Source organism: Equus caballus, chromosome 23 (assembly GCF_041296265.1).
Source record: "Equus caballus isolate H_3958 breed thoroughbred chromosome 23, TB-T2T, whole genome shotgun sequence".
Taxonomy (NCBI): domain Eukaryota; kingdom Metazoa; phylum Chordata; class Mammalia; order Perissodactyla; family Equidae; genus Equus; species Equus caballus.
Genome location: NC_091706.1, coordinates 33,245,118 through 33,265,268, shown reverse-complemented (window position 1 = coordinate 33,265,268; position 20,151 = coordinate 33,245,118). Strand labels below are relative to the sequence as shown.

Sequence of the window (20,151 nt, the reverse complement as noted above, 5' to 3'; positions counted from 1 at the left end):
CCCCAAAGTACAAGAGTCATGATGCTGGCACTTCAGGTATGCCAAAGAGAAGCCATAAAGGGCTTCTTTTAAGTGAAAAGATGAAAGTTCTCAACTTAATAAGGAAAGAAAAGAAATTGGCCACAAAGGCTGCTAAGATCTATGGTAACTTTTATTACAGTATATTGTTATAATTGTTCTATTTCATTATCAGATATTATTAAGCTCTCACTGTGCCAATTTATAAGTTAAAATTTAACACAGGTAAGTATGTATAGGAAAAAACAGAGTATATATGGGGTTCAGTACTATCCATGGTTTCAGGCATCCACTGGGGGTCTTGGGACATATCTGCCATGGGTAAGGGTGGATGACTGTGAGAGTGAAAAATGTCAGTTCTCTTCTTACCTCTCCCACCTCGTCTCACTCCCTAGAAGTTGTAACTAGTAATTGTTCATCTATATCCTTTCAGATATTTTATGAGTATATATATATATTTTAAAGAAACATAAATGTGATTATAAACTTGTAGTTGCATGCTTGTACAGCAGGCTTTTAACTTAAGAAAAGAGAAAAAAACTCCCTTGGATATCTTTCCATATAAGCCTAAACGGAGCTACTGCATTATTCATAATAATTTCCTAGTATTTCACAGTATGTCTATATATAATTTGTTTAATTAGTCACTTATTGGCGAATTTCTAGGTATTTCCATTTTTATTACTGTGAACAATATTACAATAACCATGCATTGATTAAATTCCTAGAAGTAAAATTACAGGGCCAAAGGCTATGCACATTTAAAATTTAATAGGGGTCGCTTAATTGTCTTCCAAATAAGGTTGCCCATATTTGAACACCCAACAAAATGTATGAGTACATATTTCCATATACATTTATGGACCCTAGGTGTTTTTAAACTTTGGTTTTCACCCATTTGATAGGTTAAAAAACATTTCATTGCTGTCTTAATTTTCATTTCTTTAATTATGAGTGAGGTTGAGCATTTATATTTTCTTCCCTATGATTTTCCTCTTGATATATTTTGCCCATTTTCCTACAGAGTTTTTCCCATTTTTCTTTCTGATTTGTGGCTTCCCTTTGCTTTTTATGGAAATTAGGCCTTTGTCACGGTTGCAAATATTTACTTTGCTTTGTCATTTGTTTTTTTGATTTGTTTCTAGTATTTTCTAATGGGGTTTCTAGACATTGAATCTATTTTCTACAGAAACTTAGCTTGTGTGAATGGAAAGTCACAACAGCTCTGAGTTTGGTATTCTAAAAAGGTGAAGGGAAAAGCAGAAACAAGGCAGAGAAACTGTTCTGCATGTAGAGGATCCAGAGGGGAAAGGCGAGGCTTATTTCCAAAGCACTAGCCTGTGGTTTCATTAAATCTGTAAGACAATAGATTCTCCCAGGCTTTATTCACCTATCAAGATGGAAAGAACACCCAACTGGCTGTAGCTCTACCTTTTAGTTTTTATCGAATAACACAAGCTAAAATCAAAAGGAAAACTAACTAGGGTTGGGTCACTAGTGCCTAGTGTATCTCGGTCTCTAAAACAAGGTGACGCAATTCACCAATTACTAAGAGAAGCTCTACTAATTAATCTTTTATAACTGTCAGTGTCAGCAAATACTCTCAATTACATACTTACTGGCATTCAGAAGGTTTCCAGAGCCCTTCAACTGAATCTTGCTAAATTATTAGTTATCACCTAGGGGTTATTAAAATGTAGGAATGTCAAATTGAATTAAATCCCTCACAGACTCATCTGCTCATCGGGTCTCCTCAAACGTTTTCTCAACAGAGTTGGAGAATAGGTTGCTCTTATTCCCTAAGACAGTCTCTTGTCCTTTTTCCCCAACAGGGCCAAGACCCAGTTGCAACCTTTCCTCCTCAGGAAATCCTCCTCAGATCCTCATGGATCTGAGAGGCCGACCAATCTCCATTCTACTGCTGTTACCAAGATGACAGTCTTGTGTAGGTCATGTGAGAATTATTTTCCAGGATTCATCTTTGCAACATTAATATCAAGAGTTCAGTGACATAGAAACACAGAATCTGCCTATTTATTTTTAATATTTTGGGATTTAAAATGTTACCAAATGATGTGCAACAAAATATGTGGCCAAGGATCCATTATGGAAGGCCCATGCATTGTGCAGAGCATGGCATATGCAATTATCTTGACGCTATGGGGATTTGTTTGAGTTAATTAACTTAAAAATTTAAACCAGGATGGTCTAAAATTATTCATATAATTTTAGGCAGCTTGTCTCAATTTGATTTCAAGTGGAAACTGCAATTATCAGAGCAGTGCAAGACTCTTCAACTACGTACCACTAAAAGCTCTCAGGTGAAGCGTGAAAGGGCAAGATATGAAGCATATGCTATAGGAGTGATTTGACGGGCAGGGTTCTTCAATGAACATATTGGAACACATAGGCGTGGCTTACTTACGAATGCCAGACTCATGTGCCAACTCTAGCCAATTCTTAATGACCATCTAGACTGCTATGTTGAAAAGGTGTGACAAAAACAGTCAGCTGTCCCCTAATATCTATTCTTCCCTTCCTTCATAGTGACAGAATTTTAGCTGGCTATGTGTTCACCCAGGATGAAGACTACATTTTCAAATCCCCTTTTAGCTAGGTGTGGACTATGTGACCAAATATTGGCACACAGGGTGTAAGCCAAAATCATGCTTCCTCACTATGCCTTTAAAGGGAAGGCTTATGCCTTTCCCTAGCTCTTTTTCCCTGATGCCTCTGGCTAGAATATAGATGTGATGGGGAGCTCCCATGAACCATGAAAAGGGGGATGGTCAGAGCAACAGAAAGAAGGAATCTGAGTCCTCAGCACTCTGAGGCCACCCCACCACATCAGATCTGGACTCATGCTCAGAGTAACATACGCATAAGGAATAAACTGCTGTCTCATTTAGGCATCCATTGTTTTGAGTCTTTGTCACAGCAGCAGAACCTGTGTCCTAACTAATGCAAAATGCTTCTAAGCTGTATCAAGGCTCAGTGGGGAAAAGCATCAGGCTAGGTTTGCAATGTCAACCACGGGCAAGGGACCTGATGGTCTCATGCCAACTCTAATCTCTTCCTGTATGGATATCAAACTTACACCAAAATGGAAACCTCTCCAAAGAAAATTCTCATTAGTAACTCATACTTTCTATCTTCCCTTTGCCATCTGCCTCCCTCTCTGTGCTATTCTTGACCACTTCGGGCTTGGCCTCTCTGTATTTGATATACAGACAAAGAAATGAGACTGACAACAATCACAATAAGAATAAAAATAAGTAATTTATGTCGTATTTATGATTTACAATTTATTTATATATAAATGACCGCAATCCTTTAAAATTGCCTCCTGGGAAGCTGTACACTATTTCAATGATGTTGCCATTGCTAAAGCTTTTGGAATTTTTTTGAAACTCTAAATTCACACATTTCTCATAATAATATGACTGGGTCAATTAAATCTCTTAAATATATTTATCCTCAACTGACAACTCTTTATTGAACGCCTACTACGCACGGCATTAACATTAGTTTTGGTATCAGAGAGGTTGGCAAATCTATTAAGGATCTCATGGTACTCTTTAGATAATCTATGTCAAATTTTCAGGGTAAGTTGGCTTCATAATTTAACAATAGAAAAATACTAATATGTATAAGGAATCTACACAGCCCAGAGAAACGACTTGTACCTGAAGTGGAGTGTGAATTTTTAAAAGCACTGCTTCATAGTGTTTTATTTCATGAATTTATTCATTCATCTCAAGATTTATTACTGCCCTGCTCCCTTATTTCCTACATAATTCTCAGTAATTTATAGATTAAAAATTAGAGTTCTCTTTGTAGTCTATTTCGAGCTCTTTATTCTACTAGAACTTTGATTTATTAAAATATTTTCTGGGCAATGAGCTCTAGTGAGTAGGCTCTCCAGGGGCCTACAGGTAAAGCAACTGCATTTCTGGGCCTCCGCATGGACCCCCAAATCAGCTAATAACTGTGGACGGTGGGATCTCTTTGAGCATCAAGAACTGACAGAAGAGCTCCCAGGGTTGAGCACATTTCTGGAGTCACTGAGCCTGAAACTATAAGGCAGTGGTGCTCAGAGCGGGTCCTGCCGAATTGGAAATTCTGATCTGATTTACTCCATGAGTCAGTTCTGCCTGTTAAGCAGGTCGGTGTGTCTCTTCAAATGAAAAACAGCTTCCTTACAGCCATTGTGGCAGAAAGGGCAATTCAAGTCCATTTACAGTTTTCAAGTATGCTGAGAGCTCTAGCCTAGACGATGACTTTGGTCCTTGCCCAGGAGAGAACAGATTCAGAGCAAATGAAGTCAGATATAACGAAGGACTTCACAACAGCAAGTGACATCAGGATGTGAAGGAGATACCAGGGCTGACATCCAGCCTGTGCTGTGGATTTAGGGTACCAAAGTCTTCACAGGTCGTTAAATATTTTGAATCTCACCACTGGCTTACTATTGCTCCTGCTTCTACAAATGCCTTTAACTGAGGATAGAGTGTCTTGGAACGCTGTGCCCTGCTGAATCAGGTGTGGGCTGTTGGAAATATTTGAAGAAAAGAAAAAGAAAACTCAAGGAAACACACTGGGGATGTGATTGGCATTTGGGCCAGGCAATTCCTCATGTGAAACTGTCCTGAAAATGGTAGAATATTAACATTCCTGCCCCTCTCCCATGCCATTCAGGAGCACCAGAAACTGTGCCAACCCTAAATCCTCTTGATATTTTTAAATGCCTCCTTGGGAAGGTAGTGTCACCTAGTTGAGAACTATGAAGCCATGTTTTAGAATCACCACTGAAAAATGGTGGTAAAGGATCTAGGATACAAATGATGCAGTCATGAGTACTTCTTTCTGATTATGGGAATTTCACTGAAACAGAGTGCTTTAAATTGGTGTGTGTCACCTCACAGAGATGAGCTTCTAAAAATAAAATCTCCTGTAACCAACTAGACTTTGCCAATGTTGCCTTACTCTGTGCATTAGTACATTCATGTGGCTCATATATCATACAAATCAGTGGAAAGGGGAAATATTTGTTCCCACAATAAAGCATAACTTAATCTCAGGAATGAGATTCTGTACTACTGGGAGATATTATTATCATTATTAATTTTGTTAGTTTGTGTGAGTAAGCACATACTCATATATGAATTGGTGTGTTGGCTTAGGGACTGCATAATAAAACATATTTTTTTCCAGAGAATTCTAAATAGCAATATCCTCAAATACCAAATTTGATTATGTTTTATGAATTCTGCAATGATTTCTGCTGCTTCTTTACTTAGAAATGCCAAGCTAAGCCCATTTTAATCTGCTGCTTTAGAGAAAAGTACTCTTGGTGGCTTCATCAGAGGAACCACACACAAATGTCAGTCATTACTCTGGGGCATAGAAAGAGCAGAGCATCAAATTCTCTTTCACGCAAACCCTGACAATAACAAAGGCACTGGTTATGGAAATCTAAACCAACCCAGACACCCCCATCAATTAATATCACAAAATACGTGTATCTAGAATGACTGCCATAGGGAAATAATCCCGTGGACTGGAGTGAGTCTGATGTAGATTTCACTATATGGAAGGGAGGTGACAAAGTCTGAAAATTCTAGCCTCAGTCATGAAATTTCCTACAACCAAAGGTAATGTTCATAATATAATTAGATATGCAATCTAAATAAAACTTTGCATTCAACCAAACCTAAAATAAAATTCAAACACAAAGGAGTGATATGCTAATCAAATAGAGCCCAAAGAGAGCTAGACTCCTGTCCTTTTCCTTCAATCTCCTTTCTGGAAAAAATGGTAAATTACAAGAAGAAAAGCTGATAGTGGCCCGAATCTAAACTTTAAGATATATTCTGGGCCAATCCACATTTAGCACAAGTTCTGATCCCTCCGCCAAGTGGAGTCCTTCACAATCCTAGCTGTCATTCGTGAGGAATTCTCCAAGACACTGAAATAGCTTGAATCTCTAAAGAAAGATTAAATTTTCTCCATTACACTCTGTTTACTTGGGCAGGAGGAACAACTACAGTTTAGAATATATTTTCAACAATGTAGGGGAAAAAAAGAGTTTTCTAGTTATTGCTATAATGACCAAGAATTTAAGTCAATTACTCTTAACAAGTAACGTTAACAGAGGCTTGATCATATGTGCCAGGACGTAATTTTGAGCGTCAGTTTTCCCTTTGGATCCTTTCTGTGATTACAGGGATACCTGGCTTCTCCTTCACAAGCAGAGCCAGGTTCAACTGTGGTAAAGATACTCTGATGAACACCCTGGACTTCAATAGGCTTCAAAGGAGAGGGTCTGGGTCTCAGGCTGGGAACCTACGGCAGCTGGGCTATATAAACAAGGGACATGGTTTCCCACTGGGGGACCGCTGTACCACTGAGCAGGCAGGAAGGCAACCAATGTTCCTGAACTGCCACCTTGCAGAATCCTGTCATATTTAGATTCATTTAATCACCACACTGTGGGGAATTACTCTCCTGGGTTCACAGATGCAGAAACAAAGTCTGAGAGAAATACAGTAACTTGCCCAAGGTCACACAGCCAGGACCATCTGAACTCTCAGGTCTCCTGCCACTTTCAGCTTATACCACCAGCAATAGGCAAAGCATCCTCTTCTCCCAAATGTTATGTTCTTCCTTTCAAACTCTTAAAAGAAAGCCACAGTTGCTGAGGAGTTTTCTAATCTTCTGTAAACTTCCAATGTAATATTTGTTTTAAATGTTTTCTGGCCAGCTAAGAGTAAAACTTGGGACTAGAAAACATGATTATCAAACTTTTAGATGAATTTTAGCATGGAATAGTGTAGTTCCTAGTTATTAGTATTGGAAAGAATTGTTAAAGAATTCTTGAATCAATATTAGCCTCTATGTTGCTACTGAATTGGGGAAATACTTTTAAAATCTACCCTATGTGTGGCCAACATAAGTTTAAAAAAATGCTTTGGTACTGAAATATTTATGGATGAAATGACATGCTGTCTGGATTTCCTTCAAAATTATCCAGAGGAGGATTTACGTGGGTAGATATAGAGAAAAACAAGAGTGGCTGTGGGCTGCTATATGTAGAGGCTGTGTGAGGATACAGTGGGTTATTATGATATTTTCTAATTTGGGGGGTTTTTTTTTGAAATTTTTAAACAATAAAAATGGGGCCAGCCCCAGTAGCCTAGTGGTTAAGTTCAACGTGCTCTGCTTCAGTGCCCAGATTCAGTTCCTGAGTATAGACCTACACCACTTGCCTGTCAGTTGCCATGCTGTGGCAGTGGCTCACATTAGAAAAAGAGGAAGATTGGCAACAGATTTAGCTCAGGGCAAATCTTCCTCAGCAGAAAAAAAAAAAAAAGGATGCAGAAAATATGCTTAGGATTTTTAAGATCTCATTAAGCTGCTCATGTGCTACTTTCTAGAGCAGTCCCTTGGTACTCAGCCTTTTAGCTAGCGTGTGTTTATTGAGCAGCTACTGTGTTCCCAGCAATGTGCTAAGTTGATTCAACTTATATGAATATGTGAACAGCAATAAACATGTAGAATTGTTTATTATAGACCTTTGTTTATTTAAATAGTCCAAACTTAGTATACATGATGCTTTGCCATACTAATGGAAGGTGTGGGTCACCTTTCATAATTCTCTTAATCACTTTTCTGCACCTCAGTCTGATCTTTTAGATGAATGCTTTTATGTTCTCTTGAATGTCGGCCACCATGTTGCTTTCATCCACAGACACTGATGATGCTCTTGGGATACAGGTATAGGGAGCACATATAGCTCACTCCCTTGCCTCTTTCTCCCTCCTTCCTACCTTCCAGGCAAAATCCCACAGATACTCAACCCAACTCTATGCCTATTCTACTACTCGAGCTGAACATGGCTGGAAAGAGAGTACACAGCCCTGATGATTCGTGCTACTTTAGATACTGCTTCTGAAGGACTTGTTCCAATTCCCCTGACATTGGTCCTCAACTCCTTCTTCTTTTCTGTAAACGCTTGCTACTTAGGGCTCTCTCTAGTACCATTGTTTTAAGGATATGCTGGTGTCTCAGGCTGACCTGCAGCATCCCTGAGGTGTCTATTCCTTACCCTAAATACTCAATTCATTAGCAAGTCCTTTTGGGCTCTACTTTCAAAATATATCTTAGGGCCAATATTGTATGATCCACTTATGTGAGGTAGCTAGAATAGGCAAATTCATAAAGACGTAAAGTAGAATAGTGGCTACGAGGGCCTGGAGGGAGGGAGTAATGGAGAGTTGGTGTTTAATGGATATCGAGTCAGTTTGGATCACTGAAAGACTTCTGGGGACAAATAGCAGTGATGGTTATACAACAATGTAAATTGTACTTAATGCCACTCAACTGTGCCTTTAAAATTGGTTAAAGTGGTCAATTTTGTGTTATATGTATTTCACCACATTAAAACAAAATCAGTTGAGAAAGTATCTTTGTATACTTTGAATCCAGCCTCTATTGCTGCCGTCCTAATTCAAACCACGGTCACTTCTCACTGGCACTATTGCAGTAGTCTAAAAAAATTTCTTTTTAAATCTTGCCCCCACCTCAGTGTGATCTCTACACACGACAGCACAGTGATGTCTTTCTTTTTCTTTTTGCAGGGAAAGATTCGCCCTGAGCCAATCTGTTGCCAATCTTCCTTTTTTTTTTCCTCCCCAAAGCCCCAGTACATAGTTGTATATTCTAGCTGTAAGTCATTCTACTTCTTCTATGCAAGCTGCCACCACAGCACGGCAACTGACAGACGAGTGGTGTGGTTCCACGACCGGGAAGCAAACTTGGGCTACCGAAGTGGTGAGCGCCAAACTTTAACCACTAGGCCATCAGGGCTGGCTCAGTAGAGTGATGTTTTAAACCACGAGGGACATATCATAACTTGCCAGATCAAAACTCCACTAGAATAAAATCCAACTCTCACTCTGCATGAAACAGCGGGCACCTCGTCCCTGCTTTCACTCTTCCCAGGATGCTCCTTGACTTCCCTCGGGTCTCTGCTTACCTGTCACCTCCTCATAGAGGCCATTCCTGACCACCTAGTCTACACCATCCTCCCAACACACACGAGTGCATGCGTGCAGACACGTGCACATGCATCCACATACCTATACCTTCCTCTGCTCTATTTTTCTTCACAGCCCTTTTTATTACTGGCCATCGTATATTCACTTGTTTACTCATTTACTTATTACTCTGTTTGCCCTTGTTGACTTAAAATTCAATGAACTGCCTACTGATGCTTTTCTAGGCCTTAGCCATGACTGGTACATCACAGGAGGTCAAGAAATGTTTGTTTGCTAAAGGCCTGATTGGAATTGCGTGAGGCTTTGCACTTAAATTTGAAGTTTAGAAAATGGTAGATGGGAGAGTGTTCCAAAGCTGAAAGGATTCTCCTTTAAAAATGAAGCCCTTCAGGAACCAATGACAATACTTCAGGGCCGACTCTTGACAGCAGGAATAAGTGGAGGGAGGGGAGAGATGAGATAATGGATGCAGAGCGCTGAGAAAAATGCAAGACGCTGGTGCTTGTAATATGTTATTATGAATAATTGGCACGTTGATGAGAAAGGGTTTAAAGGTCTCCTGAGCAGGATTCACTTAATATTGAAGGAAAATATTCTTCAGAAGATTATGTCATTTATGTAAGAAAACAGACTTGTTAAAAAGGTTACCGTGGTATGCAGGTCACCCCAAAGTGATGAGGAGGAATGGAACTTTAATGAGGAAAATGCTGAGTGTGTTCAGACGTCCCCGGGGTCATCCTAAGTGGAGTGGGTGGTGAGCAGGATTTTTGTGGTATAGCGGTATAGTATATTATGGCATAGAGGCTAATTTTCAGGACAAAGCAGTGCCTCCCAAAATTGAGTTCCACTATTGTATTTTAGGTTTCTCAAACTTTTGAAGAAGGGAATTAAAAAGAAAAATGAGATTTTTAGAATGAGCTTATGGAATAAAATTTTATTTTTAATAGGAAGAACCACATTACTGCGAATTATGATATAAAGGAAAAAAATAGTGTCCAGATTCGAAAGTAGAGTTGCTGTTCTAAAATGTCGCCTGGGGATTTCATTACAGGTTTGCATTCGTCCTTCTGCTGCTTCCTGCCATAACCAGGTCAACGTTTCCCCTTCTTTCTCAGTCCTGTTCTGGAGGCTTCTGTGTTCTCATTGGGCACTTTGCTGCTAACTCAATGGAGACCTCAAGGTGCTACGCTGCTTCTGTTACTGGGTCACTCCTTAAGCTGAGGACCTTGCTGCTCCCTCCCTGCTTTGTAGGGTGAATGCAGTAATAAAAGAAGTAGACTCAATGACTCATGAGACCCTCACTTGGAAGGTGACCTGCTGTCTTGGTGTCCCTAGGACCAAGGGGTCCTGGGGACACGGGACTTTCAGTGCTAAATCTGAGAAAGCTCCGGGCAAACTGGGATGAGCTGGTCACCCTCCCACTACTAAGTTCAGAGATAGAACTGGCATAAAGAGATGATTCATGGCATCATTTGCTACAGCTCATGCACTAATTCCTTACCCGGAGCCTTTCAATTTCCTGTGACCTCTGGGATCTCCACTGGGCATCTTTAACCCTCCTCTTCTCATTTAATTATATTCATTGAATGGGAGTTTCTATGAAGCCTCAAATACAGTCCCCAAAGCAAGGAGAAAAATTATGTTCATAATTTGTGATGATTGCAATGACTACCTAGCTCCTTCTGCCCCTACCCTGTTCCAGCCACTGTCACTTAACCTACTCTGGGGGCTCAGCTCTATCCCAGACCTTAGGCCTAATCCTGTTTGTGGACTTGGAGCATCTCAGGAGTCTCAAGCCAGCTTCTCTGACCTTGTGCCTCAGCTTGGTACCGGGTCTGTGCTTCTCCCCTACTTTGTACCGTAGAACCCTTGACTGGGTCCCCATTTGTCAACGTGCTTGCATGCCACTACCTGCCTTGATAATCGAGCAAGGGTCCAGTGTCTCCACAAATGGCAGGGGGGCATGTGCATGGGGTCCTGGCCCCTCCAGCATTCCCAGTGTCCTGACCATCAGCCTTGGTCTGCTCTTTGACTCCACACCGCTGACTCTGCTCCTCACTGAGGCCAGGCTATTGTCTGTGAGCCTCCCTGGGCCTCCCCTGCAGGACCATCCACACATAGCACCTTTGTGAGCTTTAGAGAAAGATGCCCTTCCAGGCACATCAATTAGGAAAGAATGTCCCCTCTGGAATGACCAATTAGAAAAAAACATCCTTTCCTCAGGCAGCATGTAAGGTGCAGAGTTTGGCTAACAGCCATGGCTGGGTTTTAACTCCTGCTGGCAACCCTTGAACAGGGTGTATAACTTACACAACCACACACCTAACTCTCCACCTAACACTACTGACTAACCGGCTCAGCCGCCACCCAGGCCTGGCACAATGACATGCTTTGTTTATCTGGACAGATTTTGTCTCATTACCAAGCACTGAACTTGACCCTGAATTTGCTCCTTGTCTACTCTGCTCCCATCTCCTTCAGCTTTCAGGTCACTCCTATTTAGGCCCTCATTATTAACATGATGGTGTAAAAAGGCAATGCTACAATCTAGAACAACCTAAACAGACAACACAAATTACATGACATTTACCCATTCTATCAAATATTACAATGAAAATCGATTTGTGTATAAGCAAACCTACCACCCATTGTTTATAATGTTTTGTTACACTTGATTAGTGCTGTGGTCTGGAGATCAATTTTCTAGTCTTTTCTACTCTTTTTTTTCCCCCAAAAGATGTTTACCTTGGGATAGTGCTGTGTTTTCTCTTTCCAAAGACAGTTGAGGATTCTTAGATAGAAGAGAGTTTTCTAATAGAATTTTGACTTCAGGCCTACACCAAAATTTATTATTCCAGACTTCCCTGTGAAAAGATGAAGGTATGAAACTTAACTGCTTAAACAGTGGTAGCCCCTAAAAGGTGGAACCAGAAAAGAGAGGATAGGAAAGAGAAGTTGTGGTCTGATTGGTTGAACACCCCACTTCTAGGAGCAAGGAAAACCCATTTGAGACAGATGTAGAGAAAAGACCAGAGAAGAGAAAAGCCATTTGAACAAGCTGAGTCGCTTTGCACTGGACTTTTGAAAATGTATCTAGCCAAAGAGAACATTTTTCTTATTTGGAATTATAGGCTTTGAAAATTCAATCAATTAGATCCAAGTTTCCCCTGATGGGACATAGAATTTACCACAAAGTCTGAGCCTGCCGTGAAGTCTCATGTGTTACTTTGTGAAAACAAATGGAATTTTATTTGTGAGGCGGGATAGATTATTTTCATACGTCTATCACATTTAAATGCAGGCTGCTTAGTGATTTGGGGAGCACTGTTGTTTTTACAAGGCTACCTTTTCATAGTTAAATTGTGTTCACAAAAAATACAGTATAGAACACATAAGTACTAATTTTAATATAACTGTCGGATACGTATTACGTGGTACACATAAATATACAGATACATCTAAACACATATGAATCTAGAGACAATGAATGAATATGTACATAAAATTAAGAGACAAAGTTTCATCAAGGTGGTTACACATGACACTTTAGTTTAGAGAATGTCAGTTCCCTTGAAATGCCTTTGCACAGCCAGATCTATGCTAAGGTCAAAATCTAATTTTTTCTTTTTTTTTTTTTATCCACCAAAAATAGCTTCATAAATAGAAACAATTTCTCTAGGGTATCTTTCTTCCTTAGAGTGTTGTGTAATGGATGTAGGAAAAGTTTGGAAAGAAAAGCTCATCTGCATTTATAAACCCCAAATGGGGTTGAATTTTGCAGGCATGATAAATGAGCTCGAGTCCCCTAATTGTGTAATCACTCCTTATGCCTCCAATCATCCTCCTCTAGATGACTTCCTGTAATTCTAACCAGTGGCCCAGGAGAAATAATGATCCACGCTTGAAATTTGCTCCCATTTTTATAATATCGCTGCATGGTGTACTTAAAGTTACTCACTTTCATCATACTTCCTATGAGGCATGATGTGGGAACAGTAGCCTACTTACTTGTGTTTATCTTCTGGAGTGAAATATGCTTTTCCAGTTGTCTCCTAAGTTTCACCTCTGCTCCATATTTGCCGGTGGTGCCATTGTCGGCCAGGATGAAGTGGGAATGCATGCTGTTGAGAACAGTGAGCTTGCTCATGGGATTGGACATGGTCTGATACGGTCGGACGACCTGCAGGATTTCAAAAGGAAGAGGCGGAAGTCAGAAAAAAGAGAGCAAAACATGAAAAGGAGAACCAGATAGAGAGGAGAGAGAGTGAGAAGGAAAAGCAATTCTCGAGTACAGTGACAGGATAGTCCACATCCTCGTCCTAATACCGCTTTGGGTAGAAGCAAGATTTATAGTTAATGCTCCACGCAAAGCAAGATTATGCTTAAAGGGTGCTGTATTAATTTATTTATTGAATTCTTACAGAAACTAGAGTTTGTGCTTTCATTGCACTCAAAAACTGGCATGTGAAGGACTGTTTCATTTTGATGTTGATTTTTTATTTGCTGATGAACCAAAAATAATTTTTAAATTTAGTTATTTTGTTTCTTTCTTTCTCTTCTCCATCATGTCCATTCTCTGTTAGGCACAGCAGAGTAATTATGATTCTGGAGTCTGGTGGGAGCAGGGTGATCTTTTCTATCAAGCCCGTTCAGTAATTTGAATGTCTGTTATTTAAAAATCAACACTGTAGTTATTAGACACCTTGTTTAAGTGGAAATGTTGAGTGTAAAATTACTGTCTCATGAGATGCATATGAATCAGGCCCAATATGTTCATCTCTATCTTATGGTTTTGTTGCATTATTTTAATTTCAAGGTGAATTACACTACATAAAACAGAATAATTCTTAGTGTGGTCTTTCAGATTTTTGATATGAAAAGAAAAGAAAAACCAATTGTGAGCTAGTTGCTTTATATCCATTATCTATATTCCTTGCAACAAATCTGCAGGGTAGATGCTGTTATGTTTATTTTGTAGATGAAGAAACAGAAATGGAAGTAAAGTAGGTTTTCCAAGAGTTTCCTACACACAGAACAAGAATTCATACCCAAGTCTGCCTGATTCCACAATCTATGCTTATTCCCCTTTCCCACACTGCTTAGACTTCTAAAATATTTAGATAGAAACTTCACTCAAGACTATGAGAAGGAACATTCAACAAGCTCATTGTTACGTGGTCCCAGTACAGTTATCCCTGTACCCAGTCATTGAAATTGACAGGACAGAAATAAATGCTATTGGGTTTTTATTTCTGTGCTTTTGTGCTGTATGTACATTAATTATGGAGTTGAGATGTTCTTGTTCATTTTCAGTATGTCATAACTCACCATGAAAAGTTGTAGTAAGATTGAGTAGTTTGTTAAAGGAATTACAAAGTGATTTAGTAAGGGCAGTCTTCAGTAGTAAAGATCTCATATAAGTCATTTTTTAGACCTTGATGCTAATTTTCAAAACCCCACATTTCTATGTGCTTGGCAAACAGAACCTTCTCAAAAAATAGTGAATGAATGAATAGGAAAACTTGAGACAGACAGGCTTTTGTTTAAAATTGAAAAAAAAAAACCCCTCCCTTTTCTGAATTGTTTAGGAATTGATCTAATCTAAATTTAAAATGTGTAATTCTGAGCTTTTGAAATATCCTTCATTCTTTTTAATATATGTCCTATTTGTTAATGTAGCATTAATATAACATTAATTTCTAGCTTCATTTTAGTTGGCTCCTATTGATAAAGGAAGCTTATAACCTTTTGATGATTGTTTCCAGCAATTACATGGAGCAGTATTCAATTACTCCTTTGTCTAGAAGAGTGAACGAAAGACCCCCGAAATACAGAGACAGAGGTTGGCTCGCTCCGTCCTGAGTTCTTTATCAGTGGAAGAGTAGGTTGCTTGTGGTGGAAAGTCCCATTTTGTTGTTAACCATTTTTTATCATAAAACATTCATTCTACAGCAGAGTGCAAGTTAATAAATATTAATGCTTTGTTGAAAGAGGCTTAGCAGAAAGACTTTATTCTGTTCTTAAAGTGCCTCTGCATTGTGCTTTTGGACAAAAGAAAATGCTTGAGTTACTGTTCTCTTTTCTAACAGCAGGTCTCCCAAGGCTCCATGCCAAGAAGGAGGAAGACCCAAAGCACTTCTGCGAGAGGCAGGGGCAGCGGATTTTCTAGAGGTTAAACTATGCGTGATAGTGAACCCCAGACACTCGTTCTACGTGAGATATGAGGACATGCTTTCTAATTCCTGGGAAGGTAATTAAAGACCATCAGTGAAAACAACAGTTTCAAATGGATAAAGGAGTGAACATGATTCTGGTTCAAGCTAACGTACTCACCACAATCTGAGACTAAAAGAACATAATTAAATCATCTGATTCTATCCTACATATCTGTTTCCTCCAGGACAGGATTCTAAGGACATTGATGCTTCAGTCTTCTGAGTTTTGACCTTCTTTTCTTGTGAATCATGGCGCACCAGCTCTTTGGGAAGACTGTGCATTTGAATCTGTCATGGCCAGAGGGTCAAGTTTACCAAATTACACATTAATTTCACTTTCTTCGTCTTACTGCTCCCCATTTCTTTTGATCTTATGTGAAGGTAAGTTAAAGGTGGTCATATTTTGGCAGGCATTTTGTCTCCTGATTAATAGAAGATATAAATCTGAAAAAATAAGTAAAATGTCCCAATTTATTTTCCAGTCATAATTGGAGGAAGATATGCTGAATCTTGGGACAATCCTGGGTGTACAAGCCACGGAAATCTATTTGAATCCTAGTTCTGCCGATGGCTGTGTGAACCCGAGTCTTAGATTTTTAATGTGTAAAAGGGAAATGACAAAATCACTTACCTCATGGGAGTTAGATGAGATTATATGTGCAAAGTGCCTGGCCCCATGCCTGGCTCATAGCAGGCAATCTACAAATGTGAATTCTTTTCAAGCTCTCCTTTATTTTACCAACTGTAAACTCATTTTCCAATTGCAAACTAGGACCAAAATGAAATGATAGGGGACAAATCATTGACTTTTGTTTTATACAAGAGGTTTAAATCAACCAATTTAAGTAAAGAAAAAAATTAGCATCAGTTGGCAAATTATGCAAAGTGTCTTTTCTTTGCCACATCCTCCCAGGCCATTTAAGAGGGTGATGCTCTGGAACTCCTGGTTGATTAACTGCAAAGTTGGAAATAACTTCCCAAATACTTTAGAGAAATGCTAAGCTTGCCTAAAAAATCCACCTAATACTCTTCATTACAAACATATCAGCAGCCTATTTTTGTTTGAGTTACAATTTGCATATCTACAAAAGATTTGCTGATCCTCCTGTTGTTTTTCAAATAGAAAAAAATAATGTCTTTGTATCACATGAATACAAATGAATTTTTCTCTCTGACAAAATTTTGGAGGTAATGCATCCACTTTCATTGTTAAGAGCTCATAAAAAGAAGACATTTTTGGAAATGTGTGTGTGTGTGTGTGCACGCACGAGTGCACGCATAGTAAGAACACTTGTGACGTGTCCATGACTTGGAGATATATTAGATTACTCTAGCATGCTTCTCAGGCAGTGTTTCCTGGGAGAATCAAGCCCTGTGCCCTGCAGCATCCATTGTATGTAATGTTTCACCTTCGCTGCTAAGAATATCGGATGGGCCAGGTTAGGTCCATCCTTGAGAGAACTGAGAAGATTCTGTGAAAATTAACAAAAATTTTCTGTGTTTTGTAGTTCGGATGAGGAATCTGGGTTGAGAAAGGCTGAATGGTGTCTGAAAGACCTACATATCAAGTGCTCTTTCATAATGGTACATAATATCTATACCTAGAAGGGAAATTTGCGTAGAAGTGGATTTTGGATACTTAGTACTCTTCAGGGATCATGGGCCAGAATGTCTCTGAGTAATGACATTTTGCCTCTCTTTCTTTTCCCTCAAGAGTGGATGACAGAATTCTTCACTCGTTAATCCATTGTACACAACTTTGTATTGGCTGATTGGTAAAATTTTGGTTCCAAGGCCTCTGCATACCTTGACTCTGAAACAAAGAGGCAATGAAGTGGGGGCTGTTTAAGGAGTTAATGGAGGTGAAGGCCTTTTATATAAGATATTTGTAGGGTCATTATCATTGTCAGGAGGGGACTGATCCAGAGACACTGTAGAAAATCTGAACATCCTTCACATGCTGGCACCAGAGCTCAGCATTTATTTTCCCTAGATGGGCTTAAATCAGTCATCTGGGAGTTGAGCTAAGACACCTGTTGAGTTTTCCTAGCTATTTTCATGCATGTTCCGGCTCCCCCAGTAGTACACACTGGGAAGTCAGGAGACGGGGGTTCTAGTTCTAGTTCCTGTAGTTACTAATTCGTGACCTTGGGAAAGTCTTTGAATTCGTTCATTCATTTACTCACTCATTATAAATTTCTTGAGGAAATGTATGTCATAAGTATTAGCTAGGTTGAGGAGACATACAATCTCTCATCTAGGTAATATCTCACAATAAATGTTCAAAATATATTGGAAGAAACGTTTTGGATGATACTCTTTGGTCTCATATATAAGGTAGAGGACTTTAAATTTCTAAAGGCTTTCTACCTCTAAAATTGAGTCCGGACAACCCGTGTTAAAAAGTATATTTGCCTTCTCTAAGTTAGTTCAGAACATGATCTTCCATGTGTGTTGGCTACAAAAAACGTAGTTTGCTCATGTCCTGGGGTCTCTTCCATTTTGTGGTGCTTTCTACAATGCAAGGGCAGTTTGGTTATCTGTGACTCCTTTCCTGAACAGAACTGAATTGAGATAAATCAGGTTTTTGAGTCACCAATCACAGTCCTCTGCAATCACAGATCTTATTATCTGGTGAGGTGTGTAGCGACCTGCCCCAGGCAAGTAGCACGGTAGAGGGTGTGTGGCCCACTGAGTCATCCTTTCCCCCCTAATAGCACTGTGATTATAATTTAGGCAGGAAGAAAATTAGCATTCATTGACCACTTATTGTATACCAGGTACTGTGATAGACACTTTCACATGGATTAATCCATTTCATGCTTATTTTACAGGCCAAACTGTGGAGGCTCAGAGAAGTAAAGTGTCTTGGTCAGATTTGCCCCACTAACCACACTCTTTCGTCTAAACCACATGTTGATCTTAAATTCCTTTACAGGTCAGGAGACACTTAGAGGGAAGACAGAGGACACAGCGTGATTTTAAATTTGTAAAGGATATTATGGTTGGTTTTGCTGCTGGACATTTTTGCCAGTGGCTCAGCTGGGCATTAAAATTCTTCTGACAACTGATCAGATTATTTCCAGATGAGTCCACTAGAACTGTATAGTCTACAGGGATCAGGAAAAGCACCAGCAGGCAGCAAAATGGGGTTTGTGCTTTGGAGAGAGAAACAAAAGGAGTGTCAAGGTTCTTGTAGGATCAGGCATGTGTTTCTAGGAGGAATGAGGGGATACCACTGAGAAGTGGGAAGCAACCTCTGTGTCTGCGATAAAGGAACATGGGGACGGAGAGAATGAAATGAAAAAAAGAAAAAAAAGAAAAAAGAAAGGCTCTGTGTGTCCTCATAATCACAGCGAGGCCTGAGCTGCTGGAGACGCTGGCTTACTTCCTATTCTGGCAGCTCAGCTGTAAGTCTAGGTATAAAGCAGGGTCATGTTGAAACCCAAATGCTGCCTCTCAGCTCAGCAATCCAAACAAGAAACCCCCAAACCCAGGGATCCATCTTCAAAGATGTCCAGATACTCTAGCCGCATGAGTCCCACTAAAATCCACGGCAGGAACAATGATATCTTTCTGCAGCACTTTGAAAATGTGCCCCTCAACTCGTGGGCTTGCAGAGAGCTGCCCTGTCCTCATTTCAGGCTTTCCACTCCAATACCTTCACCTCTCTTTGCCCTGTCCTCAGGGGAACCGTGTGCCATTCAGACACAGGGCCTGCTGGCAGTGGAAGAAGGCCCTTGTGCTCTGAAAGGGGTTACTTGCTTTAGAAACCACCACATATCAGTGGGGTGATTTTAAAAAACGTTCAGAAATTCTTTGAAAATCTTCACTTAGTCTGGGCTGGATTCAGTGATTCCCTTCTAAGAAGTAGAATAAAACAGAAGTGATGGTTTGTGACTTCCAAAACTAGGTCATAAGAGGGCTCCTCTTAGCTCTCTCTTGGATCCCTTACTTGGGGGGAAGCCAGCTGCCATGTTAATAAAGCAACATTCTGGAGAGATCTATGGTGAGGAACTCCTACCAACAGCCACGTGAGCGAGTCATCTTGGAAGAGGGGATAGTAGCCCCATTCAATCCTTCAGTGATGCAGCCCTAAATGACATCTTGACTGTGACCTTAAGAGAAACCCCAAGTCAGAACCACCCAGATAAGTCCCTCACGAATTCCTTACCCACAAAAATTGTGAGACAAAAAATGGTGTTTTAAGACATTAAGTTTGCGGGTAATTTGTTACACAGTGATAGATAACTAATGCAATTGTGTATTATTATCTTCTTTGAGACTTCAAATGTATTTTCTCCGCTTTATTCTGGATTCACCGATACATCATAATTTCACGACCTCTAGCCCCCGCTGGGGCTCCGTGCTGCCTGGCGTTCCTCCCTTGGGCTCTAATCAGTTCTGGTTCCTGTTGTCCACTGGGCCTATGACTGCCATCCTCCACTCTCCTCATATGTCGGACCCTAAACACCTTCCTTCCTTATTCGGCAGATCATCTGACTCCAGCGCCTACACACTTGCCAGGTTATTTACCCTCTGTGTCTCAGTGTCTCCATATGTAAAGGGAGATTAATAATGATTATTACCATCTCATTGGGGTCTTGTAAGCTTTAAATGAGATATAAGCGCATGGAACAATGCACATATGAACTCAAATAAATGATAGCTGCTCTTATTATGGAGAAGTAGTTTTGCATATTAGGTAAGGGTATGGTCTTGGCAGGTGAATGGCCTAGGTTTAAATTCCAGCCACACGATTTATTGGTCATGTAACACTGGGCAAGTTACTTCATCTCTTTGTGTTTAGTTTTGCCATCAGTAAAATGGGAAGGATGATAGTGACACTACAAATAGCA

At 39.9% G+C, this 20,151-nt stretch overlaps 1 protein-coding gene across 16 annotated transcripts in view; it reads right to left on the bottom strand.

The window, feature by feature from the left end:
- Positions 1–20,151, bottom strand: part of TRPM3 (transient receptor potential cation channel subfamily M member 3) — a 502,456-nt gene that overhangs the window by 211,599 nt on the left and 270,706 nt on the right. For all 16 annotated transcript variants that reach the window (XM_070248626.1, XM_070248627.1, XM_070248632.1 and 13 more), the window contains exon 6: positions 13,086–13,257. In XM_070248626.1, the coding sequence (XP_070104727.1) occupies positions 13,086–13,257 (172 nt within the window). The remainder of the gene's footprint in view (positions 1–13,085; positions 13,258–20,151) is intronic.